This window comes from Salmo salar, chromosome 10 (genome assembly GCF_965601325.2).
Source record: "Salmo salar chromosome 10, fSalSal1, whole genome shotgun sequence".
In the NCBI taxonomy this organism is placed as follows: domain Eukaryota; kingdom Metazoa; phylum Chordata; class Actinopteri; order Salmoniformes; family Salmonidae; genus Salmo; species Salmo salar.
In genome coordinates this window covers 44,709,811-44,737,805 of record NC_138300.1, presented here as the reverse complement: position 1 = coordinate 44,737,805, position 27,995 = coordinate 44,709,811, and the positions used below count along the sequence as shown (strand labels likewise).

Here is a 27,995-nt window from a genome sequence, read left to right as displayed (position 1 = left end):
TGCCTCGAGCGAGCATAGAAGTAATTTATCTCGTCTGGTATGTTCGTGCCACTGTGCTGTTTGCAGCTGTGCTTCCCTTTGTAGTCTGTAATAGTTTGCAAGCCCTGCCACATCTGATGAGCGTCGGAGCCGGCGTAGTACAATTCAATCTTAGTCCTGTATTGACGCTTTGCCTGTTTGATGGTTCACAGCAGGGCATAGCGGGATTTCTTAAAGCGCCTGGGTTAGAGTCCCGCTCCTTGAATGCGACAGCTCTACCCTTTAGCTCAGTGCGGATGTTGCCTGTAATCCATGGCTTCTGGTTGGGGTATGTACGTATAGTCACTGTGGGGATGACGTCATCGATACACTTATTGATGAAGCCAGTGACTGATGTGGTGTACTCCTCAATACCATCAGAAGAATCCCGGAACATATTCAAGTCTGTGCTAGCAAAACAGTACTGTAGCTTAGCATCTGCATCATCTGACCACTTCTTTATTGATCTAGTCACTGGTGCTTCCTGCTTTAGTTTTTGCTTGCACCTGAAACAGCGCAGTGGACTTGCCACAAACGCTCTAACAGGGTAACTGATATATCCTAACATGACCTTGTCTGGTAAAGACTGACTCAAGACAACAAACACCAGAAATAGCAAGAAACAGATGCTCACTCTGATCTGAAGAAACACAAAGAAACATTACAAGTCCACTTCGGGTTACCTTCATCGACTCAACAGCATCCACCATCTTTTCCACCCAACCTGAAACCACCCATGGATAGCCAAAAGGCCTGGTTTCACCCTCTTCAAAAATCTCACTCCCACTGGACCAAACTTATCTTTATCATAACCATGTCCATCAATGCAAGGCTCGGGCTCCGAGTTCCTCACAACACCTTCTACCACTTCCATTTCACCTCCAGAACTCAAACTGGCGTCCGGCTCACTCTGTTTGAACTTGACACCAATCTTCCTCGATATACCCTCTCCCTTGTTATTGCTAGCTTCAACAGATTCAAACCCATTCTCTGCCTCCCTCAGTCTTTTCAATATTCAACTTTTCCAAGCCGACAGACATATCTTTATAGCGAGAGACCTGCTAAGCCCTGTACTCTCTCTACCTCTTCTTCGATGGGGTTTACCGGCAGTTGGCATCCAATGTTAATGCTGCATTGCCGACACCAGCTGGACAGGGTATTGAATAAGAAACAAAAAAAAACTTTGCGGGAAAGGGGGAAAACGACATCATACAAAATGAAGCACGTCAACTAAGAAAACCCATCCCACTTCTTCAATCACTGTCCACTCCAAAATACATCCCAACACAGGCTCAGGGGCCTGTGATGGCAGAACATTCACTGACAGGATTTCATGCATGGCCTCGGCTGTGAAATCACGAAGACCCCAAAAAACGTTAGGCGGCATTCAAAATTATTCAAATTTTCTTAGACTTATTCTCCGCTTGTGCTGTACAGTTTATGACCATTGCAATCAATAATACAAATTCCACCTTTTTAACAAGTATCATTTCACTATCCCTCAGTTGATGAGAAACCTTCACTAGTCGTGGTGGCTAAGAATGATAATCAGTCTCAGTCAGTGGTGTAATGTCATTTTTATTACATCATCATTTCTCATTCAAAATTTGTTCCTACAGATGTAGGCCTAGCCTATAGAATATTATTACAGAATATGCTGAAAATAAAGGGAAAGGGGGATACCTAGTCAGTTGTCCAACTGAATGTATTAAACTGAAATGTGTCCTCCGCATTTAACCCAACCCCTCTGAATCAGAGAGGTGCAGGGGGCTGTCTGAATCGACATCGATGTCTTCGGCGCCCGGGGAACAGTGGGTTGACTGCCTTGCTCAGGGCCAGAACGACAGATTTTTACCTTTTCAGCTTGTCATTCGATCCAGCAACCTTCCGGTTACTGGCCCAACGCTCTAAATACATCCTCCAATTGGAACGTCGGCCTAAGCCCACACATATTGTCTCAAGAAAATGTTATATTTTTAATACCCTCAAACACCAACTTAGGCATACCTCATTTCAAAATAGGCCATCATCACTGTCAAACGTGAATGATAATTCTTCACGTTTTATCTGTGAAAAGTTCAGACTGTGTATGCATTCTAATCATTTGATCTCAATCAGTTTCATGGGAATATGCATTTAGATCTGCTTGAATTACTGTTTGGTGAGCAAATTAGAGCAGATGGTGTTAAACTGTTAGTCTTTGTTGTATTTTGTTTTAATCAAAGAATATATCCTTCCTTGTGGCACGGCTGTTGAGTGTTGGCCGCATTAGGAAATAAATGTGACTATTCAGCTTCAGCTAACCATCATAAAATCTCACTAGAAATGAAGAGGTGTTTTTGGCGTAAAATACCGTAATTTCCGGATTATTAAGCGCACCTGAATATAAGCCGCACCCACTGAATTTAAAAATCTATATTATTTTGAACATAAATAAGCCGCACGTGTCTATAAGCCGCAGGTGCCTACCGGTACATTGAAACAAATTAACTTTACACAGGCTTTAACGAAACACGGCTTGTAACAAAAATAAATAGGCTTTAACGAAACACGGCTTGTAACAAAAATAAATAGGCTTTAACGAAACACGGCTTGTAACAAAAAATAAAAAATTACCAGTAAGCTTTAGTTGTCTTTTTGCACTGAGTCAATTCCTCACGCTGCTGTTTCCAACGTCTTATCATCGACTCATTAAGACCAAGCTCCCGTGCAGCAGCTCTATTTCCTTTTCCAACAGCCAGATCAATCGCCTTCAACTTGAAAGCTGCATCATATGCATTTCTCCGTGTCTTTGCCATGATGAGGGTGACAAAATGACTACCGTAATCAGAATGATGGGAAGTTTGAGAGCTCTCGATTTAATCTAAACAGTAAACAAAAAAGTTGTTTGACCTTAACCCGTTCGGCAATTTCATTGGTCTAATGAAAACTTCCAAAAAACTGAGCACGTCACAGAATGTGTTTTTTGGAAAAAAAATAAATGAAAGCGGGAAAAATCCATATATTAGCCGCGTCATTGTTTAAGCTGCGAGGTTCAAAGCCTGGGAAAAAAGTTACGGCTTATAGTCCGGAATTTACGATAGTAACTATGCTATACTTTTGTATTAGGTTATTTTATGTAAAATACTAATTCAGCATTTTGGGATCTTGTGGGACATTGATTCAGCTTCAGTAATCATTTTCCAGAGATTTTTCCCAGCTCCGTATATTCTCAAATTTGAAAGAGTAAGGGAGTGCCGCTCCCTCGTGTTCCAGCAGTATTACTCCCCTGGTCTCTGTATGCATCTGAAGTATTGAGCAGTGAGAGGTATCATAAGAGATGCCTCCGTTATCTCCACTAACTCTTACCATGCTCCCTCCACAGCTGTTGTTCGGTGTGCATAAGGTTCAGATGAAGTTCCTCCACCTCTTGAGCACAGAGGCCAGTCAGGACATTACCTTCCACTGTCTGAGTGACCCTCCCTTCAGCCCCACAAACACCTACAGTGCTGACGACCCAGGACAGGAGTATCAGGCCAGACCACCAAGATTCAGGGGATGGAACGGACAGATGTTTGAGGCAGACAGTCTACTTGAACCTCACATGCTACTAGACGAATGCAGGGTAAGGAGCCGGAGAGAGGGAGAGATATATGATGCTTTCACTTAAAACCTGGGCCGGCATTCATAAAGCATTTCAAAGTAGCATTGCTAATCTAGGATCAGGTCCTTCCTGTCCATGTAATCTTATTCATTATAATCTAAAAGGCAAAACTGATCCTAGATCAGCACTCCTACTTTGAGACTTTGTGAATACGGGCATCCATTGTCTATCAATGACTTCATATTGTATATTTTCCCTTCTAGATCCAAGATGGCAGCTGGCACCAGTCACGCTTCTTCTTCCATACTCAGACCAGCTATGAGCTCCCCATCATTGATATACAGGAGCAACCTTTGTCACAGTCCAACGACCTGCGCCACCTCGAGGTGGGACCTGTCTGCTTCCTGTGAGGTCATTATCCATCGCTAGCCTGCCTGTCCAAAATATAAACTATAAAACAAACGAGCATGGCATAAGCAGGCCAAAATGGCTGCTCCCCAAACCAAAGAGAGATCTCTGTAAGCCCAAGCAGAGTTGGTCAGGTCTGCTCCCCCACTTGGGAGACCCTTTATGGAGTGTTAGCAAGTGACAAACGCCCTGTCCAATCGATGGCAGACTTCTGTGGAAGAACTCAGTCCATAGGAAACTAGGCCAGCTTACAGTAAGATAGCCTCAGGAGAGCAGTGTATACCAATATTTATCAAATAAATGTGTAAAGTGTGTCTGTTTGGTTTTTGTTTTTCAAAAGGTTCTTGAGTTCGTTGGACAGTTGGTCCCTGAACTCAGGACAGGGCTCACAACACCATCCTAAAACTCAAATCCTGTACCTCCCTCCCTACTGCCCACCCCCATCCTCCTTCTCCCCCATATACACCCTTCCAGCCATCCTCAGAAGGGGCCTAGCTATCCGAAGGAAAGCTCTAGGGGCTTTGTAACAGGAATACTGTTCAACAAAAGCTTCCTAAGAGTGCAATAGCTTGTGAATTAAGAGTGAGAGATTTCATATTGCAATTTCAATCAAAGGTCAACCGCCAGCTCGGACCGCCATTTTGTTTATTTTTAATGTTTGAATCTGTTGTCCAACACAGCTGGACGTTTACACCTTGGGTAAGTTCAAAATGGCACCATATTCCAAATGTAATGCACTAGGTTTAACCAGGCAATATAGAGCTCAAAATAGTGCACTATTTCGGGAATATGGTTCTATTTTGGACACTGCCCTTGAAAGATGGTGCTCTACCTCCTGCTTGTATGCCTTCTAAGTATAGGTGCTAGTGTCAAGTAATTTTTTGTCCTTATGTACCGGTTACATCAAGATCTGTATCTGTTGTAAGAGTACTTATTTGAAATTTATATGAAACATTTGTTGATGAATTACATATTTTTTTGCTTTTACTCTTCATTTTATTTGGTAGGTGGTAACGTAACCTATCATTGGTGCTGCAACACAAGAGCGTGAGACATCAGTGAGTTGTGAGACATTTTTCCTGTGTATATTTTGACATTATATGGTTGATTATTTATATCCTTTGTTTTTTTTCACATTACTGTATCCCAATAAATTATACTCTCAGAGATCTATTTGGTCAACTCCAACTCAGTCCAAATAACTATTTATGTAAAAAATTGTATTTGTATACTATGTACACACATTATGTGACTGTTCATTGTATATGTTCACATTCACTACAATGGGGGTTGATAGCTCATACTGGCAGCTAGCATAGGCCAGAGTCAGAACACATCAGAAATAGCAATGATCTTGTTCTTAAATTATGTTACGTTGAAAAAAGTGTAATTAAATAAGTAAATGCTCTCGAGGAATAAAGTTAAAATTGTGTAAATATGAAATATATTGACATTAAATAAATGAAATGTTTTAATCCCAAAATAGTAAATACAGTCTTGTTATTTTGTTGATGTTCATAACAATATTTCTGAAGTCCAACAGTGACCTGGTTAAAAACTGCAATTAGAGATATCTACTTATCATTAACAGTGCAACTTCAGATTTCCCATACTCATAAGTCTATATTATTTTTCCAAATTTTGAGAAGTCCAAGTCCAACATGCCCCTCTGGCATCAAACTTGAAAATCTGTTTTTCATTGAAATGGTTTGAATTCTTGACACCCACTCTCCCAGTTCCAGCAACATTTAAACTTCGCTGGAAGCTGTATAGATATTGGTAACATGGAGAGTTACTGGTAATAAGGAGATTTTTTTTTTCAGATTAAAAACAATGCATGCAATGTAGGCTACATATAAACATCACTTGGGCCTTTCCTTCTTAACACAATACTAGCATGGACCTTTAGACTTGACATAGATGCTATGGCATGACAAGCACTGTGTTACCATGGATTGGGACAAAGCAAATAAACTATGAGAAAGAAAATGGCTGACTTCTCTTGAGATAGATAGTAAGAACATTTTGGATTCAGATGTTTGCTCTTGTTTGACCTGCCTTGGATACTGTTGCATTTGTCTCCTCCCAACAAAGATACAAGAAAAACAATGCATATTATGTTATTTTCTTTTCATTAGACATTAGCTCATCTCTCCTGGGCCTGGTCAGTGTGGGTTAGAAAGGCTTTAGTTTTATAATGGTCAGCTTCAGTCCTCAGAACAACACAGCTCCTACTGATGCACATGGGCCTACACACACACACTCACACAGAGTGAGAGAGAGAGGCTGGCTGACAGACTGACATGCAGCACATGATAGAGAGATACTTGAATAGAGAGAGGGGTATCTTCCACGCATCACATGTCCTATATGGCATGAATACCAACACCAGGGGGCGCTTTTGTGCATTGTCAAGACAAACCGGAATACATCCGTCACATATTTTCTCCACGTGTAGCGGAAGACGGTAAACTTTCAGACTGCTTTGATTGAAACAGAGCTTCGAGAGAGTAATTTCTAGGAATGTGTACAAGTATGCTGCCTTCGGTGGATACAGTCGCAGCTGCTGAAAGCAACGTCGAGAATGACAGTCTGGGAGACGAACTCAAAGGAAATAAAATAAAACTATTCCTGGCAAAGTAAGTAAGAAGGCAGCTAGCTAGCTAAGCTAACGCTTGGTGGGCTAGATGGTGTCTAGCTCAATAACACAGCAAGCTAGTTTACCTAGCCATAGTGATTGCTACTATTTTACCTTGCTATGTCTCTGAATGTATGTAAAATAATTGTGGCAGGTTATATTTGTAGCTAAAATAACAAGCTATCAGGAAAGCACATGGGTTACTACGTGCTGTGATGTCCATGCCCCTTTGAGTCTGGCGATGTCGAGTGTTTGTTGAACATGATTTATAATTTAATCCCTACAGTTGTGGTGTGTGTGGCTCTGAAGTGGCGAATTATAGATGTCCCGGCTGTCTCAAACACTCGTGCAGGTAAGAGAGACATCTGGTGCATCTCAATAGTATAAAGTGACTTGCTCTCCCTTTATTCATGTGTACTGATAGGAAAGACAATGGGAAGCTCTCAATTCTATATTCCTCGTGTCCTTTCTTCTCGTCTCCTTCTTAAAACTCAAGCTGTTTATAAGAATATGTCTGTGTGTCTCCCAAATGGCACATTTTCCCCTATATGTCTATTGCACTACTCAGGTTCTGGTCAAAAGTACTGCCAATCAGCCCTGGGCAAAGGTAGTCTACTATATAGGGGAAATGGTGCCGTTTGGGGCTCAACCCATCTCCCCAGGTGTTTAACAACCTCTACTTATTTTAATATCAAGATGGAAGCAATTTATCTTCAGGTTTTTATAACGTCAGTGTTTTTTTAATTTAAGATTTGGTGGTGGGCTAGACTGCACCTCCAAGGTCAGAAATTGATTGGGTAACACTTCTACAGCCAAGAAGACAGTAAAGCTGAACATCCTTTGATTAGGCCTAGGCTATGTAACAAAAATGTGAAGGTAGGCTATTCTTGAGCGCTGTCTGTGTAGGTATGTGCAAGTAAGACAATTGTATCAGTGTTTTTGAAAGATGGACATGTCCAGGTGATTCATCTCAGCTGTGGCATGAAGCTATCAAGTCCCAGAAAGCAGGTGAAGCCTACTTAGAAATACCTTTCAGCTTTCAATCTCAGCCTGAATGGCGCTATCAAAATTGCTCCTTCACATCTCAATAAGATTTAGAGGTAATTTGCACATTTCTCAAATGGCTCCCTATTATTTTGGGCAGCCATTGACATTCCCCAAATAGTTTGTGGACATGGTCTGAAAGACCCCTGCCAATTACCTCTCTGTCAGCAAATGTCTGAAATGGATTGTGATTTGTGAATGTCTGTGTTTTGGATCACATCCCAACTGTTCATTAAAAGAAACAAGGCCCAAGAGAGAACCACACCAAGATCCCTTGACATTATTATGGCCGTTTTCTTTTAGAGACCGCAGTCCTACCACGGATGAAAATGGGACTACAGATTCAAATTAGCTACACTACATATGTGGACACCTGCTTGTTGAACATCTCATTCCAAGATCATGGGCACTAATATGGAGTTGGTTCCCCATTTGCTGCTTATAACAGCCTCCACTCTTCTGGGAAGGCTTTCCACTAGATTTCTGTATGGACCTTGCTTTGTGCAAAGGGGCATTATCCAGCTGAAACAGGAAAGGGCCTTCCTCAAACTGTTGGCACAAAGTTGGAAGGGCAGAATCATCTATAATGTATTTGCAGAATTGTCTAGAATGTCATTGGATGCTATAGCATTAAGATTTCCCTTCAGCAGAACTAAGGGGCCTAGCCCGAACCGTGGAAAAACAGCCCCAGAACATTATACCTCCTCCACCATTTTTTTACATTTTAGTCATTTAGCAGACGCTCTTATCCAGAGCGACTTACAGTAGTGAATGCATACATTTCATACTTTTTTTTTTCTTCTCCGTACTGGTCCTCCGTGGGAATCGAACCCACAACCCTGGTGTTGCAAACACCATGCTCTACCAACTGAGCCACATGGGACTTTAGTTGGCACTATATATTTGGGCAGGTAGCATTTTCCTGGCATCTGCCAAACCCAGATTCGTCTGTCGGACTGCCAGATAGTGAAGCGTGATTCATCACTCCAGAGAACGTGTTTCCACTGCTCCAGAGTCCAATGGCCGCAATGCCAAGCGTTGAGCTTAGGCTTGTGTGCGGCTGCTCGGCCATGGAAACCAATTTCATGAAGCTCCTGACTAACAGTTCTTGTGCTGATGTTGCTTCCAGAGGCAGTTTGTACTGCAGTGCATCTCCTCCTGATGGACTGCACCAGATTTGCCAGTACTTGCTGTGAGATGTTACCCCACTCTTCCACCAAGGCACCTGCAAGTTCCCGGACATTTCTGGGGGGAATGGCCCTAGCCCTCACCCTCCGATCCAACAGGTCCCAGACCTGCTCAATGGGATTGAGATCCGGTCTCTTCGCTGGCCATGGCAGAACACTGACATTCCTGTCTTGCAGGAAATCACGCACAGAACGAGCAGTATGGTTGGTGGCATTGTCATGCTGGAGGGTCACGTCAGGATGAGCCTGCAAGAAGGGTACCACATGAGGGAGGATGTCTTCCCTGTAATGCACAGTGTTGAAATTGCCTGCAATGACAACCAACTCAGTCTGATGATGCTGTGACACACCACCCCAGACCATAACGGACCCTCCACCTCCAAATCGATCCCTCTCCAGAGTACAGGCCTCAGTGTAAACGCTCATTCCTTTGACGATAAACGTGAATCCGACCATCACCCCTGGTGAGACAAAACTGTGACTCGTCAGTGAAGAGCACTTTTTGCCAGTCCTGTCTGGTCCAGAGACAGTGGGTTTGTGCCCATAGGTGACGTTGTTGCCGGTGATGTCTGGTGAGGACCTGCCTTACAACAGGCCTACAAGCCCTCAGTCCTACAAGCCAAGCCTCGCTCAGACTGCCCGCAATAGGCTGAGAACTGATGGCGGGATTGTGCGTTCCTGGTGTAACTCGGGCAGTTGTTGCCATCCTGTACCTGTCCTGCAGGTGTGATGTTCGGATGTACTGATCCTGTGCAGGTGTTACACGTGGTCTGCCACTGTGAGGACGATCAGCTGTCTGTCCTGTCTCCCTGTAGCGCTGTCTTAGGTGTCTCACAGTACGGCCATTGCAATTTATTGCCCTGGCCATATCTGCAGTCCTCATTCTTCCTTGCAGCATGCCTAAGGCACGTTCACGCAGATGAGCTGGGACCCTGGGCATCTTTCTTTTGGTGTTTTTCAGTCAGTATAAAGGCCTCTTTAGTGTCCTAAGTTTTCATAACTGTGACCTTAATTGCCTACCTTCTAAGCTGTTAGTGTCTTAACGACCGTTCCACAGATGCATGTTCATTAATTGTTTATGGTTAATTGAGCAAGCATGGGTAACAGTGTTTAAACCCTTTACAATGAAGATCTGTGAAGTTATTTGGATTTTTACGAATTATCTTTGAAAGACAGGGTCTTGAAAAAGGGACGTTTGTTTTTTTGCTAAGTTTAGTAGGACTTACAGTTGACAGGGGCAGCTCTAAGTGGGCAGAAATTTGACAAACTGACTTGTTGGAAAGGTGGCATCCTATGACGGTGCAACGTTGAAAGTCACTGAGCTCTTCAGTAAGGCCATTCTACTGCCAATGTTTGTCTATAGAGGTTGCATGGCCAGGTGCTCGATTTTATACACCTGTCAGCAATGTATGTGGCTGAAATAGCCAAACCCACTAATTTGAACGGGTGTCCACATACTTGTGTGTATGTTGTATGTGGTCTCTAACAAATAAATACCATGGATGGATGAAAGGGCCCATTTGGGCTGGTTGAAATTAATGAGTGTTTTAAGCCTTGAAGTAGATGACTGGCTGCAAAACACCTTTCACACGTGTTGATTAGTATCTATTCTATGTAGGGAATGGAAGTCATCAATCCAGAAGAGGGTTTTCAAACACATTACTGCCCTGATCAGCGGAGGTATAGCTTGGATTAGCTTAGGTCAAATAATGAGTGTACATTTGTGGACCTTGGGGTTAGTTATAATATAAACTAGCTAGTGTCAACCAGTTATAGGCCTAACTCCTTTATAGTTCCCATACCCAATCACTCCACACACAGTGAGTCTCAGGTGACACCGACGCAGAGGATTTCAATCTGTCAGAGGAGAGGAAGAGAAGCGTCTTCCTTCAGTGGCACACAGACATTACCCAGCATGCCGTGAGACATCTCCAGACTGATTTACGCCTCCTCTCCATCACTCTGCCCTCTATCCCCAGTCTTCTGTTCTCCATCCTTCCATCCCCAGTCTTCTGCTACCATGATGCAACTCTACCCATAGTGAAAGACGGGGTTCTGCTCTGCATTGTTCCAGACCTGCTGTTATGCAACACTGGTTTGCATGAGTTGAATTCAAAATGAGGTGCTTAGTTCTAAGTAGTCACTTTAAGAAAATTGCAGAGTTTGTATTCTACAATGTGCCTAAATGGATGCTTTGTCCTTGGACAGACAGCTGATACTGTCAGTCTGTTGTGTTCATGGATGAACCAAAACCTCTACACAGCTTATTTTCTCGCTATAGTTCTATGTGCTGACAGTACCAGAAGAGCAGACTTTGATAAAATGTTATTTATAAATGTCCTCTTTTATTTATTTGATTTTTAACCTAGCTTGCCATGTGTGAAGAAGCACAAAGAGGAGTCGGGATGCAGTGGAGTTCGAGATAAGACTGCCTTCGTGGCCCTGTCCAAGATGGATGAGATGAACCTACTCAGCGGTGAGACACTCCCTCTGCTGTGTGTGCATGCATGCGTGTGTAACGGTCAAAGGTTTGTGGATGGCATGACTCCCTGGAAAGCAATGATTGTTGCTGAGGGAATGGACTATCCTGGCTAAACAAAGATTCATTGAATTGTGTGTAACTGGTCTCCTTTGTGGCCCTGCTAGACTACAGGTTCCTGGAGGACACTGGGAGGCTGGCAGACAGCGCCAACAGAGATTCCCTGGTCCGCGGCCCTCCTGTTAACTTTAGAGTAAGTCATTCATCCACCACCTCATTTAATTGATTGAATTTGTGATATATTTATATATCAGACAACTCTACATGGTGAGGGAGAAACTCAAATCAACCACAGGTTTGACAGGCGGGGTGACGGGCGGGCGGGGTGACGGGCGGGCGGGGTGACGGGCGGGCGGGGTGACGGGCGGGCGGGGTGGCGGGCGGGCGGGGTGGCGGGCGGGCGGGGTGACGGAGTAGGGTGGTGATTCCTTCTATCGGGCTCACACCAGAAACACTTGGAGAGTGTTATGCTTGTCTAAACTGCAATATTGATTTCTATTTTTCATAATTTCTTTGTTTCTTGGAGCACACTAGAGCATTTCTAACAACTTGCCTCACTAAATCTTTTTTGGAAATGACTTGTTTATATGATTTAAATTGTGTGGTTTTGGGTTTTCTCTCCGTGCCTCCATGGCTCTTCAGGTAACTGTGGTTTGAGCAGAGCTGGAGCCCATAACCACAGACATTCATTGAAAATGGCACTTTCAGGGAGCGACTGTCTGCCAGCCCAGTCCTTACCTTACCTGGATTCATTTAACACTATTACATGCAGAATTTTATGATGGCTTGAGGTAATGTGTTTTTGCTACGGTCTGGTTCAGTGGTCACATCTATCAATAAAATATGAATGGTTCTTCTTCGCAAAAGAGGGGGGGGTCTATCTGGCAAGTAATGTCAATGTCTGTCTGGGCTGTGGCCTTCTTCCAGAACCTTCTACGTGTAATGGTCTAATATCATACAAAGAGACTGTAGGAAGGAGCCCCGTGGTGACTGATGGTGTACCTGAACAGCTACCTGTCAGTGTATCTGTTTAACCTCTATGGGCTAGGTGGGACGCTAGCGTGCCACCCGTGGTGCACTCCATCAACAGCAGGTGCATTTCAAGAGCGGCAAATTTGAATCCAAATAAATGTCAAAATTCAAATTTTTCAAACGTACAACTATTTTACACCCTTTGAAAGATAAACATCTCCTTAATCTAACCACGTTTTACGATTTCAAAAAGGTTTTACGGCGAAAGCATAAATTTAGAGTATGTTAGGACAGTACATTTACAAGAGTTGTGTGTAATGTTTTGTCAATTCAAAGACAGGGTCACCAAAACCATAAAACCAGCTAAAATGATGCACTAACCTTTTACAATCTCCATCAGATGACACTCCTAGGACATTATGTTAGACAATGCATGCATTTTTAGTTCTATCAAGTTCATATTTATATCCAAAAACAGCGTTTTACTATGGCATTGATGTTGAGGAAATCGTTTCCCTCCAATAACCGGCAGTCAAGTCAGCGTCACAAATTAAATAATTAAAATTAGAAAACATTGGTAAAATATTATATTGTCATTTAAAGAATTATAGATTTACATCTCTTGAACGCAATCAACTTGCCAGATTTAAAAATAACCTTACTGGGAAATCACACTTTGCAATAATCTGAGCACTGCGCCCAGAAAAATACGCGTTGCGATACAGACTAGACGTCATGTTGGGGAGATCTAAAATCGAAAATACTATGTAAATAATCCATTACCTTTGATTCTCTTCATCAGATGTCACTTCCAGGTATCACAGGTCCATAACGAATGTAGTTTTGTTCAAAAAAGCTCATCATTTATGTCCAAAAATCTCCGTCTTGTTAGCACATGATCTAAGCCAGCCGGACTTCTCGTCATGAACGAGGGGAAAAAATATATTTACGTTCGTTCAAACATGTCAAACGTTGTATAGCATAAATCATTAGGGCCTTTTTTAACCAGAACATGAATAATATTCAAGGTGGACGAATGCATACTCTTTTATAACGTATTGGAACGAGGGTACCCAACATGAACTCGCGCGCCAGGTGTCTAATGGGCCATCATCGTTCCATGGCTCTTGTTCGGTCAGATCTCCCTCCAGAAGACTCAAAACACTTTGTAAAGGCTGGTGACATCTAGTGGAAGCAATAGGAAGTGCCAAAATATTCCTCAGCCCCTGTGTTTTTCAATGGGATAGGTTTAAAGGTAATACAACACATCAGGTATCCACTTCCTGTCAGAAAATGTCTCAGGGTTTTGCCTGCCAAATGAGTTCTGTTATACTCACAGACACCATTCAAACAGTTTTAGAAAATTTAGGGTGTTTTCTATCCATATGTAATAAGTATATGCATATTCTAGTTACTGGGTAGGAGTGGTAACCAGATTAAATCGGGTATGTTTTTTTTATCCAGCCGTGTCAATACTGCCCCCTAGCCCTAACAGGTTAACCATCTTTCTCCAGCTAGTTGTAGTCATTATGGTGCTAACCAAGTATTACTAAGGAAAGGGGTATCCTTTAAAATCAAGGTGAGGAGAATGAGTTCTTGGGTCATTAGGTTCTGAGCCAAGAACAGCCATTTCTAGTGTCCTTCCTATTTTTATAGATTATTTTTGTTGTCAATTAACCAGTTGCTTAATCAGGTGGTTAAGAGCAGATGTTTGTTTATGTAATGTCCTTGCTTTCTCGCTTGCTCTCCAGGCTAAGAGACTGACAGCCCAGGCGAGGAGGCTGAACATCACCTTGAGGTTCCTTCCCAACACGTTCACCAGGAGCAGAGAGAACTCCACCATCTGTCTCAAGAAGTAGGTTCCTCTGACACATCAGGGCCATGTTCTGTAGGACACAACATACTGAAGTGTTTTATAACAGTTGTTTTTGGCTCAGCGAAGCAAGGCAATGTTTGCGTCCCTTCTTTAAGAGGACCTTTAAACGTTCAGGTGTCTCTGACTTAAATCCAAAACCCATACTAGCACTCAAGTCTATTAATAGGAAAGTTTCAAAACAACTTCTATGTTCAGTAAGGTGGTTGAGGATCCTCATGTGTTGAGATCAGAAGTGTTTGTCTCTGCCACAGGATGGCGCTCTTAAGTTTTCACAATTCCTCACAAACAACAACACTGTTGTTTTTAAAGGTTATCTATCTGTGGGGCATCAGTCCTCTGCATGTTTTATGAAGGTACTACTCAACTCTGTATACCTGGCATGTGCTGTTCAGTCTTTAAAAGGCCTTATGGCTCAGGCAAATTTTGGACATGTGGGACGAAGACTTGAAGCAACATTTGATTAGTCACTGGTGTGGAGTAATGTATTGCTGCCTGTAGCCTTCTGACCAGCTATGTAGGCTAAACCAACCCTGTCCATATGTCCTGGCCTCTCTGGGGGCATCATTTCCAACTTGTGATGTTTCACCGGACTTGGTGTGTTTCTATAGCAACCTGCTACCCCACCACTCAGTGTAAGAGACCTGCCATAGCCCTAATCCCAGACACGTTTTCCTTTGTTCTCCATTTCTCGTTCCTTTCCCATTTTCCTGGATTTCCTGCTGTGCTGCAGGTGGTCCCGTCTTTCCATGTTTGACAACTTTTCCTGACGGGATATCATTCTATTTCCTCTCTCTCTCTCGCTCTACCCCGCATGGAAGGAAACAAACATTTAACCCACAAGTTAACTAAAAAAAAAAACAGAAGCTCTGTAATGTCAATCAAAGCTGTCCCTGAAAGAAGTTAATGTTAGCCAGTCCACTCTTTTCCATTCTGAATATAATTGCCCTCAGGCCAGTTGGTCTCTCTGGCGTTTTGTAGTTCTAATTTGTGCATTATTGCCAGAAGGTAAGACCGCATTATGTAAGGAGGGGAGCAGAGTAGCCAGGCTCCTTTCTCTTCCAGGAAGAGACAGCCTAGTATCTGGTTTTACATATGGCTGGAACACTGGGGGGCTTCATTTATAATTTTTAGGGTTAAATACATAACCATTTATTTATCAGTAAATTAATTTCTATGGTTAGTGGTTACATCCTAAATATCATGCAGTAAATGTGCATACAGTTCTACTAAATATCATAGTCAGTGTGCATACAGTTCTCCTATCTTGGGAGTTTTCAAGGAAGAGGCAGATGATGATTCTCTAGGGATAGGAAATAAACTAAGGGTATCGACTAAACAGAGACTGGGACTAAGGGTATCGACTAGAGGTCGACTGATTTAATCGTAATGGCCGATTTTTAACTAGGGCCGATTTCAAGTTTTCATAACAATCGGAAATCGTTATTTTTGGATGCCGATTTGGCTTTTTTTTAAATATATATGTGTTTTTATTTTTTTTTTTTTATTATTTTTTTTTGGGGTCAGCTCGGGGATTCAATCTTGCAACCTTACGGTTAACTAGTCCAACGCTCTAACCACCTGCTTTACATTGCACTCCACGAGGAGCCTGCCTGTTACGCGAATGCAGTAAGAAGCCACGGTAAGTTGCTAGCTAGCATTAAACTTATAAAAATCAATCAATCATAATCACTAGTTAACTACACATGGTTGATGATATTGCTAGTTTATCTAGCCTGTTCTGCGTTGCATATAATCGCTTAGGTACATGTTGCTCCAACGTATACCTAAACATCAATGCCTTTCTTAAAATCAATACACAAGTATATATTTTTAAACCTGCATATTTAGTTAATATTGCCTGCTAACATGAATTTCTTTTAACTAGGGAAAATGTGTCACTTCTCTTGCAACAGAGTCGGGGTATATGCAGCCATCACTTTGAGGCCATCATTACACACGCTGCCAGAGAGAGGCCATCATTACACACACGCTGCCAGAGAGAGGCCATCATAATTAGCGGCCAGCTATAGAGGCATTTATCCTGGGCTTAGGTGTGTGCACAGCCACATGCACTGGCGTGCATGCGCCTGCCTGCCTCTCCCTGGTGACTGATGTCAAAACAGGTTAAGGGTACACTAAAAGTGTTGAACTAGAAATGACAGGCCTGCACTACTTTTTAAACCATATCAACCAGTGGTACGCATGGGGAATAGTGCCATTTTGGATGCACCCTCTGTCAACTCACCCTGTGCTCTTGTTCAAAAGTCAGGTGATTTATTTGTGGCTTCACTGGCTTGCAAACAGATCAATTCAAATTATCACATAAAAAATTAACTGAAGTGTGGTTTGGAAATGTTTGGTGGCCTCCTGTTAGCAATGTTTTGTTCTCTTCTCTCAAGAAGAAGCTTGTCAAAGTTTTGTTCTCTTCTCTTCTGAAGTCATGTTTTCTCTTCTCTGCTGAAGAGTCAGCTTTGCTAATGTTTATCATCTTTCTTCCCCTTTGTTCTACTTTTCTGGATGGAAGACAGAACTGTTACTTACTTGCAATTGATCTCTCACACACACACACACACACACACACACAACCGTTCAAAAATAAATCTTCATTAAAGTAACATCCAATTGATCAGAAAGTGTAGACATTGTTAATGTTGTAAATGACTATTGTAGCTGGATCCAAGTTGATCGTTAGAAAACCCTTTTGCAATTGTTAGCACAGCTGAAAACCTGTGCTGATTTTAAAGAAGCAATAAAACTCTCTGCCTTCAGACTAGTTGAGTATCTGGAGCATCAGCACTTGTGGGTTAGATTACAGGCTCAAAATGGCCAGAAACAAAGACCTTTCTCCTGAAACTCGTCAATCTATTCTTATTCTGGGAAATGAAGGCTATTCCATGCGAGAAATTGCCAGAAAACTGAAGACCTCATACAAAGCTGTGTACTACTTCCTTCACAGAACAGCGCAAACTGGCTCGAACCAGAATAGAAAGGTGCACCGGGGCCTCCCACTCAACTGAGCAAGAGGACAAGCACATTAGTATGTCTAGTTTGAGAAACAGATGCCTCACAAGTCCTCAACTGGCAGCTTCATTAAATAGTACCCGCAGTCTCAACGTCAACAGTGAAGAGGTGATTCTGGGATGCTGGCCTTCTAGGCAGAGCACGAGCTCTGGTTGGGGACTCTGTGTGTGTTACATACACACATTCAAAAGTTTGGTCACTTCGAAACATCCTTGTTTTGAAAGAAAAGCACTTTTTCTTACTACTTTTTTTTCATTAAAATAACATCAAATTGATCAGAATTGGTGCTGTGTCTAGTTTCCCTTTTATTTGTGGGAGCTAAAGTCACCTTCTGAAATGGCAATGCAATGATATTCTGTCCGCGATGGCTATGTTTCTGCATTTAGAACCCCATAATGCCATTGCCTCCCCATTCCCCCAGAGTCTTAAACAATTTCATGCAAGGGGGTATAGCAGCCATACACATCATGTGTAGCAGCTCATAGGTGCCTGATAACCAGCTATCGAGCCAGCCATTAGGTCATTCGTTTAACTGCAACCCACGTGTTTGATAAACATATTGTGTTGGAGGAATCCTTGTTGGCAGTTTGTTTGGGCACACATACTGATGCTGGCTTCTATCAGTTGTATAATATTCTTCTATCTGCATTTACCCTCCATCTCAGCGCTTTAGAAATGATTAGTGTGAGGTCACTGCGTTGGTAGAAATGTTATTTGTTATGCATCAGTGCCTCAAGGCTTCCATATGTTTTCATATTATGGATGCCAGTTGTTAGGCTGTTTGTTATACAGTACTAAATATAGAACCTTTTAATAATAAAGTTTGTCATGGCAACAGAACGTAGACACTGAGACCTTGGAACTGTGGTTGCCATAAGTTTGTGCTTGATAAGTGTTGTTGTAGTGCTGCCCAGTGATATGACTGGAGAGAATAAGACCGGCCACTTGAGACTGATGAGAGATGACCTGCTTACGAATGATAGGAGCCCACTTCTGCACTAGGCTCTGTGTGTGTTCGCGCACACACCATTTTAGTAATTTACACACACACAATTTGAAACGCCATGTTATTTCCAGGGCTCTGAGGTTTTCAGGTTGTTTGAGTTCAACATTTTGTCCTCCAGACAAGCAAAAGAATTATAATGAATGTAGAGCACACAATATTACTTCCAGAGGCTTCAAAACCACACTGATCACAAGCTGTTCTGCTGCAGAATTCAGAAATCAGCTTTTTGATTCCCCTTCTTCCAAGCTCATTCCCCACTGGGTTGTTGAAAGCAACAAGAGATTTGTTGGAACCAGGATTTGGCCTTAGCAACAACGAGTCCAACTAGAAGTTATCGGCCAGTTTATTTTTTATATTTTTTTTGTGTGAGTTAGTGTTGGGCAGGTGGATTGTATTGGTCACAAGCACATGGTTAGCAGATGTTAACCTCTCTTGTGTAGGGGGCAGTATTTTCACGGCCGGATGAAAAACGTACCCAAATTAAACGGCCTACTACTCTGGCCCAGGAACTAGAATATGCATATTATTAGTAGATTTGGATAGAAAACACCCTGAAGTTTCTAAAACTGTTTGAATGATGTCTGTGAGTATAACAGAACTCATATGGCAGGCAAAAACCTGAGAAAAATCCAACCAGGAAGTGGGAAATCTGATGCTTGTAGTCTTTAAGTCATTGCCTATCTAATACGCAGTGACTTAGGGTTCATTTTGCACTTCCTAAGGCTTCCACTAGATGTCAACAGTCTTTAGAACCTAGTTTCAGGCTTTTGCAGTGAACAGAGAGCAAACAAGAAGGCCGGGAAGTTGGTGACTCAGAAAATGACATGAGTTTTGTAGCGCGCGTTCACGTGATGAGGTAGCTGTGTTCCATAAAGTTTTTCAAGACATTGGAATAGTCCGGTTGGAATATTATTGAAGTTTTATGTTAAAAATGGCCCTAAAGATTGATGCTATACAACGTTTGATATGTTTCAACAAACGTAAATATAACTTTCTTTGACTTTTCGTCGTGACATTTTGGGCGCGCTTCCTACATTTGGAGTAGCTTACTGAACGCGCTAACAACAAGGAGGTATTTGGACATAACTTATGGACTTTATCGAACAAAACATTTATTGTGGACCTGGGATTCCTGGAAGTGCCTTCTGATGAAGGGTAATTGAATATTTATAATGCTATTTATGATTTTAGATGACTCAAATGGCGGGTATCTGTATTGCCTGGTGTATTTTTTTGGAGCGCCGTACTCAGATTATTGCAAAGTGTGCTTTCCCCGTGAAGCTTTTTTTAGATCTGTCACAGCGGTTGCATAAAGGAGATGATTATCTATAATTCTTTGAATAACAGTTTAATATTTTATCAGTGTTTATGATGAGTATTTTTGTAAATTGTTGTGCTGATTCACCAGCAGTATTGGAGGCAAAATATTTTCTGAACATCACGCGCCAATGTAAAATGCTGTTTTTGGATATAAATATGAACTTTATCGAACAAAACATACATGTATTGTCTAACATTGAGTCCTAGGAGTGTCATCTGATGAAGATTGTCAAAGGTTAGTGCTTAATTTTAGCTGAATTTCTGTTTTTTGTGACCCCTCTCCTGCTTGGAAATGGCTGTGGTTTTTCTTGTTGTCCCTGTCCTAACATAATCTAACTTTATGCTTTCGCCGTAAAGCCTTTTTGAAATCGGACAATGTGGTTCCATTAAGGAGAAGTGTATCTTTAAAATGGTGTAAAATAGTCGTATGTTTGAGATCTTTTGAATTATGACATTTTGTTTTGAATTTGGCGCTCTGATTTTTCACTGGCTGTTGAATAGTGTGAACCGTGGGTGGGACAGTAGCGTCCCACCTGCCCAAGAGGGGTTAATGCGAGTGTAGCGAAATGCTTGTGTTTCTAGTTCGATAGTACAGTAATATCTAACAAGTAATCTAACGATTCCACATCTACCTAATACACACATCTAAAGGGATGGAATAAGACCGTGTACATATATATGGAAGAACGGCATAGTCAAGATGGTATAAAATACAGTATATACATATGAGATGAGTAATGCAAGATATGTAAACATTATTAAAGTGACTAGTGATCCGTTTATTAAAGTGGCCAATGATGTTATGTATGCAGCAGCCTCTCTGTTAGTGATGGCTGTTTAACAGTCTGATGGCCTTGAGATAGAAGCTGTTTTTCAGTCTCAGTCCCAGCTTTGATGCACCTGTACTGACCTCACCTTCTGGATGGTAGCAGGGTGAACAGGCAGTGGCTTAGTTGGTTGTTGTCCTTGACAATCTCTTTGGCCTTCCTGTGACATCGGGTGCTGTAGTTGTCCTGGAGGGCAGGTAGTTTGCCCTCTGTGATGCGTTGTGCAGACTGCACCACCCTCTGTAGAGCCTTGTTGTTTTGGGCGGTGCAGTTGCTGTACCAGGCAGTGATACAGCCCAACAGGATGCTATCAATTGTGTATCTGTAAAAGTTTGTCAGGGTTTTAGGTGACAAGCCAAGTTGAGGCGCTGTTGCGCCTTCACCACATTGTCTGTGTGGGTGGACCATTTCAGTTTGTCCGTGATGTGTATGCTGAGGAACTTAACTTTCCACCTTTTCCACTGCTGTCCCGTCGATGTGGATAGGGGGTGCTCCCTTTGCTGTTTCCTGAAGTCCACGATCATCTCCTTTGTCTTGTTGAGTGAGAGGTTGTTTTCCTGACACCACACTACGAGTGCCCTCACCACCTCCCTGTAGGCTGTCTCGTTGTTTGTAATCAAGCCCTCTACTGTTGTCGTCTGCAAACTTGATGATTGCGTTGGTGTGCATGGCCACGCAGTCATTGGTGAACAGGGAGTACAGGAGAGGGCTGAGAACACACCCTTGTGTGGCCCCAGTGTTGAGGATCAGCGAAGTGGAGATGTTTTCTTCCTTCATCACCTGGGGGTGGTCCGTCAAAGTCCAGCACCCAATTGCACAGGGAGGGTTTGATACCCAGGGCCTCAAGCTTAATGATGAGCTTGGAGAGTATTATGGTGTTGAGTGGTAGTCAATGAACAGCATTCTTACATAGGTATTCATCTTGCGTAGACACCATGGCTGGAAGGTAAGCAGGAATGCAAGTTGAATGGGGTTTCAACTCAACATTTCTTGATGAACTTGACTTATTACTGCAGACGGAGACAGGCCGACAGACAGAAAAGCAGTGAGACAGAAGACCTATGCCATGCTCTCACTGGGCAGTTAGGCAGTATGTAAACACAAGCTAGTCTTACTCAACTTGACATGTCATCATTCCACCATCTGCCCATTTTTGTCTGTATGGAAAATGCTTGTTGAGTTTCTCTGTGCCATCTTCACTTTTATGACTGACCGTGAGTGAATGATACCACATATTCCTGGTATGCAATCCTGACACAGCCTGAGGTGCATGCTCGCGCCTACACAGCCCGGCCCATCCCTTTTTCCATCAGATAAAATAGTTTCCTTTCACCGTCAATGCAGAACAATGCCCAAACACCTGGTGTTCCTCCTCTGACTTACCACCCCCCCCCCCCCCTTCCACCAAGCCCAGTCTCTGCCAAGCCCAAGCAAACACTCATAAATTCCTCAGCAGCCTAGAGGGGGATGGAATAGCTCTGCACCTGCATAGGGAATCCCCTCAAACCCTCCCCAACCAACCCCCACTGCTGCCTGCTTGCCCCCCAACCTCCCCTTCTGACCACATCAAGTGGAAACGCATAAGCACATTTTCATTGGATGTTCTGCCAGTTCTGCACACTTCTCTTTTTTTTTTTCAACCCTCCAACTATCCCCGTCTCTGTCTCTCTCTGTGTGTGTGTGTGTGTGTGTGTGTGTCTGTCGCTAAATGTTTTGCACCCCAGAGATTCAGGACCATAGACGTAGAGAAACCACATTCAATATTGTCTTCTCCACAACTTTCACACCTTGGATTCTTTCTTCGACAGACAGCGATCACAGACAGCGATCAGACTGCATCAATCTTGGGACAAATGCTCTGACATGGTAATTCATATAACCCAACTTGACCTGGGTAGGGAGGGATTCTCCATTATTTTACTACTTTTGAGTTGGCAAACAAACTGAAAGGGTGCGTACTGCCACCTGTAGTGTGTTTGTCTGAATGGGTATAAAGGAAAGGTTTGCGATTCATGGCCACCTGCAGTTATGGAATGTTTCAAATCAAATTTTATTTTGAGTTTAATTCATTGGCTGATCCCTCCTGATGACCCAGATTAAATCATGTGATTCTTCCTTAACCCATATAGTCCCACCCAGTTGACTACTTCAAAATGGTGAAAGTCGTCAAACATGGTGAAAGTGCCCATGCTATAATTAAGCAATAAGGCACAAGGGGGTGTAGAATATGGCCAATATACCACGGTTAAGTGCCTGGATACAGCCCTTACCCGTGGTATACTGGCCATATACCACAAACATCCGAGGTGCCTTATTGCTATTATAAACTGGTTAACAAAGTAATTAGGGCAGTAAAAATAAATGTTTTGTCATACACATGGTATACCATACCCATGGTATACCGCGGCTGTCAGCCAATCAGCATTCAGGGCTCGAACTACCCAGTGTATCATGAGCTTTTGGGCCCTAGAGTCCTCTCAATCTTTATGGTCAGAGTTGTGTTGAGCATGTGTATATATATGCGCACACACACAAGTTTGTGTACACCGCTTCAAATTAGTGGATTCTGCCATTTCAGCCACACCCGTTGCTGACCGGTGTATAAAATCTAGCACACAGCCATGCAATCTCCCTAGACAAACAATTTGAAGGGGGTATACACGTACTTACTGAAGAGCTCAGTGGCTTTCAATGTGGCACCATCATAGGACCTTTCCAACAAGTCAGTTTGTCAAATGTCTGCCCTGCTACAGCTGCCCCGGTTAACTGTAAGTGCTGTTTATTATGAAGTGGAAACGTCTAGGAGCAAGTTCACAGAACGGGACCGCTGAAATGTGTAACACATAAAAATCATCTGTCCTCGGTTGCAACACTCATTACGAGTTCCAAACTGGAAGCAACGTCCGCACAAGAACTGTTTGTCGGGAGCTTTATGAAATTGGTTTGCATGGCTGAGCAGCCACGCACACGCCTAAGATCCTCATGCTCAATGCCAAGCGTCTGCTGGAGTGGTGTAAAGCTTGCTGCCATTGGACGCTGGAGCAGTGGAAACGCGTTCTCAGGAGTAATGAATCACACCGAATCTGGGTTTGACGGATGCTAGGACAACGCTATCTGCCCGAATGCATAGTGCCAACTGTAAAGTTTGGTGGAGGAATAATGGTCTGGGGCTGTTTTTTTCATGGTTCGGGCTAGGTCTCTTAGTTCCAGGGAAGAGAAATCTTAACGCTACAGCATACAATGACATTCTAGAAGATTCTGTGCTTCACACTTTGTGGCAACAGTTTGGGGAAAGCCTTTTCCTGTTTCAGCATGACAATGCCTCCGTGCATAAAGCGAGGTCTATACAGGAAGGGTTTGTCGATCGGCCTGCAGAGCCCTGACCTCAACCCCATTGAACACCTTTGCAATGAATTGGAACGCGGATTGCGATCCAGGTCTAATCGCCCAACACCAGTGTCCGACCTCAATAATGCTCTTGTGGCTGAATGGAAGTAAGTCCCCGCATAAATGTTCCAACATCTAGTGTAAAGCCTTCCCAGAAGAGTGGAGGCTGTTATAGCAGCAAAGGGCGAACAGTAACAGGGGGACCAACTCCATATTAATGCCCATGATTTTGGAATGAGATTTTTGACAATAAAAGGGTCTACATACTTTTGGTCATGCAGTGTATGCCATGGTCATCCCCATGACAACTCACACTCAACCCACACATCGAGCTACACACATACACAGCATTAGTCGTACATTGGGGTTAAATACTTTTTCTATGTCTCTTGAATGCAAAAGAGATTGTTTTAGCTCAGAGACAAAGCGCTGGTATCTGCAAGCAGACCACTACCAACTTCTGATTTTGAAAATGTTATTTATCGTATGTCTCCCTCTTTCTGTTTTGTCCTTTAGGGAGAATCGTTTCCTATGGCACCTGCAGCTCCTGTTCCCTCAGAGCAGCTCAGAGTTCACTGAGAGAAGGTGAGTGGTGTGTGTGTGCGTGCGTGCGCCTGCCTGCCTGCCTGCCTGCCTGCCTACTTGTCCGGTAGCATCTCTGCCAGAACAGTCTTTAGGAACCCTGTTAATACCAGTTGATGTCAGAGTCCAGGGGTTGGAACCTGCAATAGAAAACATCCAGATCCTTGGATAGTGACTTTAGTGTTGCCAGAGGATTGACTCAGCACCCATGTCTTCTAATGGTGAGGATGATTGGTGATGTAGATCGTTAGCCCTCTGTATTAAAACCACACAAAGAACGTCATCGATCTTCATCACGGTTTGACTCATGGTTGGTTCCTTGGAACTTGATTGGTTGGTTGTTCACTCTCTTTTTGTCTGTCAATCCTTTCTTACCCTCTCCTCTCCATCTCTCTCCAGGGTGTCCGATGACCAAACACTTAAACAGATCCTCACCCCCTACATCCACCCGACAGAGTCTGAGCCAGTGAGACGACAAAAGTAAGAACACACCACTCTTGTATAATCTACTAATTGAATTAAACCAAAATGTCCAAAACAATCCTAACAAATGGTTGGCTATTGGTTGAGCTACTGCTGTTGGAGAGTATTTGGATAGCTAGTAGTTTCCACGCCTTCCTGATCTGATTGCCTGGTTTGGTTGTTTGGCTCTTTGGCTCTCTTTCCTCCCTAACAGAGCCTGCCTAACGACCGCCTCACCTGTCCTCCAGGTTCAATAGTTGACTATGGCTGAAGATCCATCAAGTGGTCTTGCAAGCTAGAAACAGAGCAAACCAAGATGGACTGGTCCAGAGAGAGGAATGTCTCTGAGCTGTAGCCAGGGCCCAAATCTAGCTGGAATCTACATGCAAACAACATAATGGTCTAACGGTGTTTCATTAGATATTTTAAGATATAGAAATTAAATTAGGTTGTGGTTTTTGGTCGGTCACTGTAGTCTACTCAACATCAGGAATAGAAAGTTAACAATGTGTTAATGGAGTCTGAAATCAACACCAGTTAGATGGGCAGTTTGGATGCCCTACTTTTTCCCTTGTCTTGCCTGCTGTTTTCTCCTGAAACGGCTAAACAAATGTCATTACAACACACGCACGCACGCACGCACACACACACACACACACACACACAACCTGACTGCTTGACGCCACATGCAGTGTGTTAAGTACACTGCATTCTGACGTTCCACAGTCAGCAGGAGTGGGGCACACACAGCTAATTAGATTTCAGTGAATTACAGTTAACGGCTGTTGAAATGCTGATCACTAACAGGGACTGAAAGTGAAACATCGCCAGTGTGACATACAAAAGCTGCAATTTCATTTACAGTATCTACATCTTGTCCTTGAAGACAAGAAGTCATCACATTTTCTTAAAGTTGTCTTCATTATCAATGGGGACAACCTTGCTCTCTGTATCACGGTAAATATTTATACAGTTGCTATAACATGCAAATGTTTTGGGATTGTCTCCTACTGCAGTCAGACCAGCTGTAAATCAAGTCTGTCTGCCATAAAGGAGCCCTGTACGACAGGGCTCATACTGTATTAACGGACAGATATAGAAATGATTAAACACCCATGGTGAATTCATTAAGCCTCTGTTACTGTTCCCCAGTCCAATCCAAACTATCGTTTGACTATTTGTCTTGCAGGCAGCATAACGTTGAGCGTGTATAATTGCATTTATGTTAGGGGGTTTTTCCCCGTGAGAAGTATGCTGAAGGAAATGTGTATTTTATTTCATGATGTTGCTGTACATTTCTTGTGGTTTTATGCCCTGAAACCCTATGAAATTGGATTTGGTAGATCAAACCCCAAGGACTTATTTTAGCTGTGAGTAGCTCAGTAGTACCTCAGTACAGCGAGCGTGCAGTTTAAAGCTTTTCCTGTTGTCTGCCAAATGAAATACACTACATGACCAAAAGTATGTGGACACATGCTCGTCAAACTTCTCGTTCCAAAATCATGTGCATTATTATGGAGTTGGTTCCCCCTTTGCTGTTATAACAGCCTCCACTCTTCTGGGAAGGCTTTCCACTAGATGTTGGAACATTGGACTTGTTTCCATTCAGCTACAAGAGCATTAGTGAGGTCGGGCACTGATGTTGGGGGATTAGGCCTGGCTCACAGTCTGAGTTCCAATTCATCCCAAAGGTGTTCAATGGGGTTGAGGTCAGGGCTCTGCAAGCCAATCAAGTTCGTAGGCTTGTGTGCGGCTGCTCGGCCATGGAAACGAAACCCATTTCATGAAGCTCCAGACTAACAGTTCTTGTGCTGATGTTGCTCCCGGTGGTAGTTTGCAACTCGGTGTTGAGTGTTGCAACCGAGCACAGATGATTTTTACGCGCTGAATGCTTTAGCACCTGGCGGTACCGTTCTGTGAGCTTCTGTGGCCTACCACTTCGCGGCTGAGACGTTGTTGCTCTTAGACGTTTCCACTTCACAATAACAGCACTTACAGTTGACCGGGGCAGCTCTAGAAGGGCAGAAATTTGGGGACTGACTTGTTGGAAAGGTGGCATCCTATGACGGTGCCACGTTGAAAGTCACTGAGCTCTTCAGTAAGGCCATTCTACTGCCGATGTTTAACTATGGAGATTGCATGGCAGTGAGCTTGATTTTTATACACCCGTCAGCAACAAGTGTGGCTGAAATAGCCGAATCCACTAATTTGAGTGGTGTCCACACACTTGTAATTATGGTATATCTAGGTATATTCAATTAGAATGTGCAGGGGGAGAAAGCTAATGTTATTATGATGGAGAGTGAAATGGTAAATTATGCAATGAGCTATATGCCATATAAAATGGAGTGAGACACTCACTGTGGACAATGACGTCCCTTTCCATACAATACTTGATAGCAAATCATCCTCACGTTGGTTGGAAACGACTACGAAGTCTGGCATCGCAAGCAATTCCTCCATGCCAATTATGTTGCAACGCTCCTTGTGGTTAACTGGCATCATGCACATCGATTCCATAACTGTCTGGATTCTCTAGAAATGTTTTTGTTTGCTCAAAGAAGCAGAATGCCATCAATCTTGTCTGGTGGTTGGCTCGTTGTTAGTAAATAGAATACACACCGTGTAGGCCACTACGTCACTGTTGGCCCACGACACCTCCCAGCTTTGTGTTGCCTTCCTTCCCTGGCCTGACTGGTACGATGGATGACACACTGCTTGGTCTAGGCTCACAGTGACTTTACAAGGAATGAAGTGAGAGCTTTAACACTTGTCCCCACAGTGGGAATGTTTTGCAAAAGGGACGACTGAACGACATAATAAACTAAACACAATGTTTCCTTTTAATTTAATTTTAGATTACCGGCTTGCCAGAAAAAGGCAATCAAAAGAAAGTGACCTTTGCTTAGTTTGGCCTCATTGGTTCCCAGTGTAGACTGTGTATAGGAGGCTCAGGCAGCACATGTTAGTCACCTGTAGCTGAGAGGGTCCCAGTCTGTAGCTGAGAGGGTCCCAGTCTGTAGCTGAGAGGGTCCCAGTCTGTAGCTGAGAGAGTCCCAGTCTGTAGCTGAGAGAGTCCCAGTCTGTAGCTGGACTGGAGCGAGACGTCAGTACAACCTCTGTCA

The 27,995-nt window shown here is 43.1% G+C and overlaps 2 protein-coding genes across 2 annotated transcripts in view; both read left to right on the top strand.

Moving 5' to 3' along the window:
• col24a1 (collagen type XXIV alpha 1) overlaps positions 1–5,499 on the top strand; it is a 199,944-nt gene extending 194,445 nt beyond the window's left edge. Inside the window, exons 59-60 of the mRNA XM_014123375.3 lie at positions 3,383–3,622; positions 3,865–5,499. Coding sequence (XP_013978850.3) covers positions 3,383–3,622; positions 3,865–4,011 — 387 coding nt within the window. The 3' untranslated portion in view covers positions 4,012–5,499. The remainder of the gene's footprint in view (positions 1–3,382; positions 3,623–3,864) is intronic.
• A 942-nt stretch (positions 5,500–6,441) lies between these two features.
• Positions 6,442–27,995, top strand: part of znhit6 (zinc finger HIT-type containing 6) — a 40,737-nt gene continuing 19,183 nt past the window's right edge. The window contains exons 1-7 of the mRNA XM_014123374.2: positions 6,442–6,648; positions 6,934–6,999; positions 11,248–11,354; positions 11,525–11,610; positions 14,141–14,244; positions 24,343–24,411; positions 24,808–24,888. Of these exons, the coding sequence (XP_013978849.1) occupies positions 6,533–6,648; positions 6,934–6,999; positions 11,248–11,354; positions 11,525–11,610; positions 14,141–14,244; positions 24,343–24,411; positions 24,808–24,888 (629 nt within the window). The 5' untranslated portion in view covers positions 6,442–6,532. The remainder of the gene's footprint in view (positions 6,649–6,933; positions 7,000–11,247; positions 11,355–11,524; positions 11,611–14,140; positions 14,245–24,342; positions 24,412–24,807; positions 24,889–27,995) is intronic.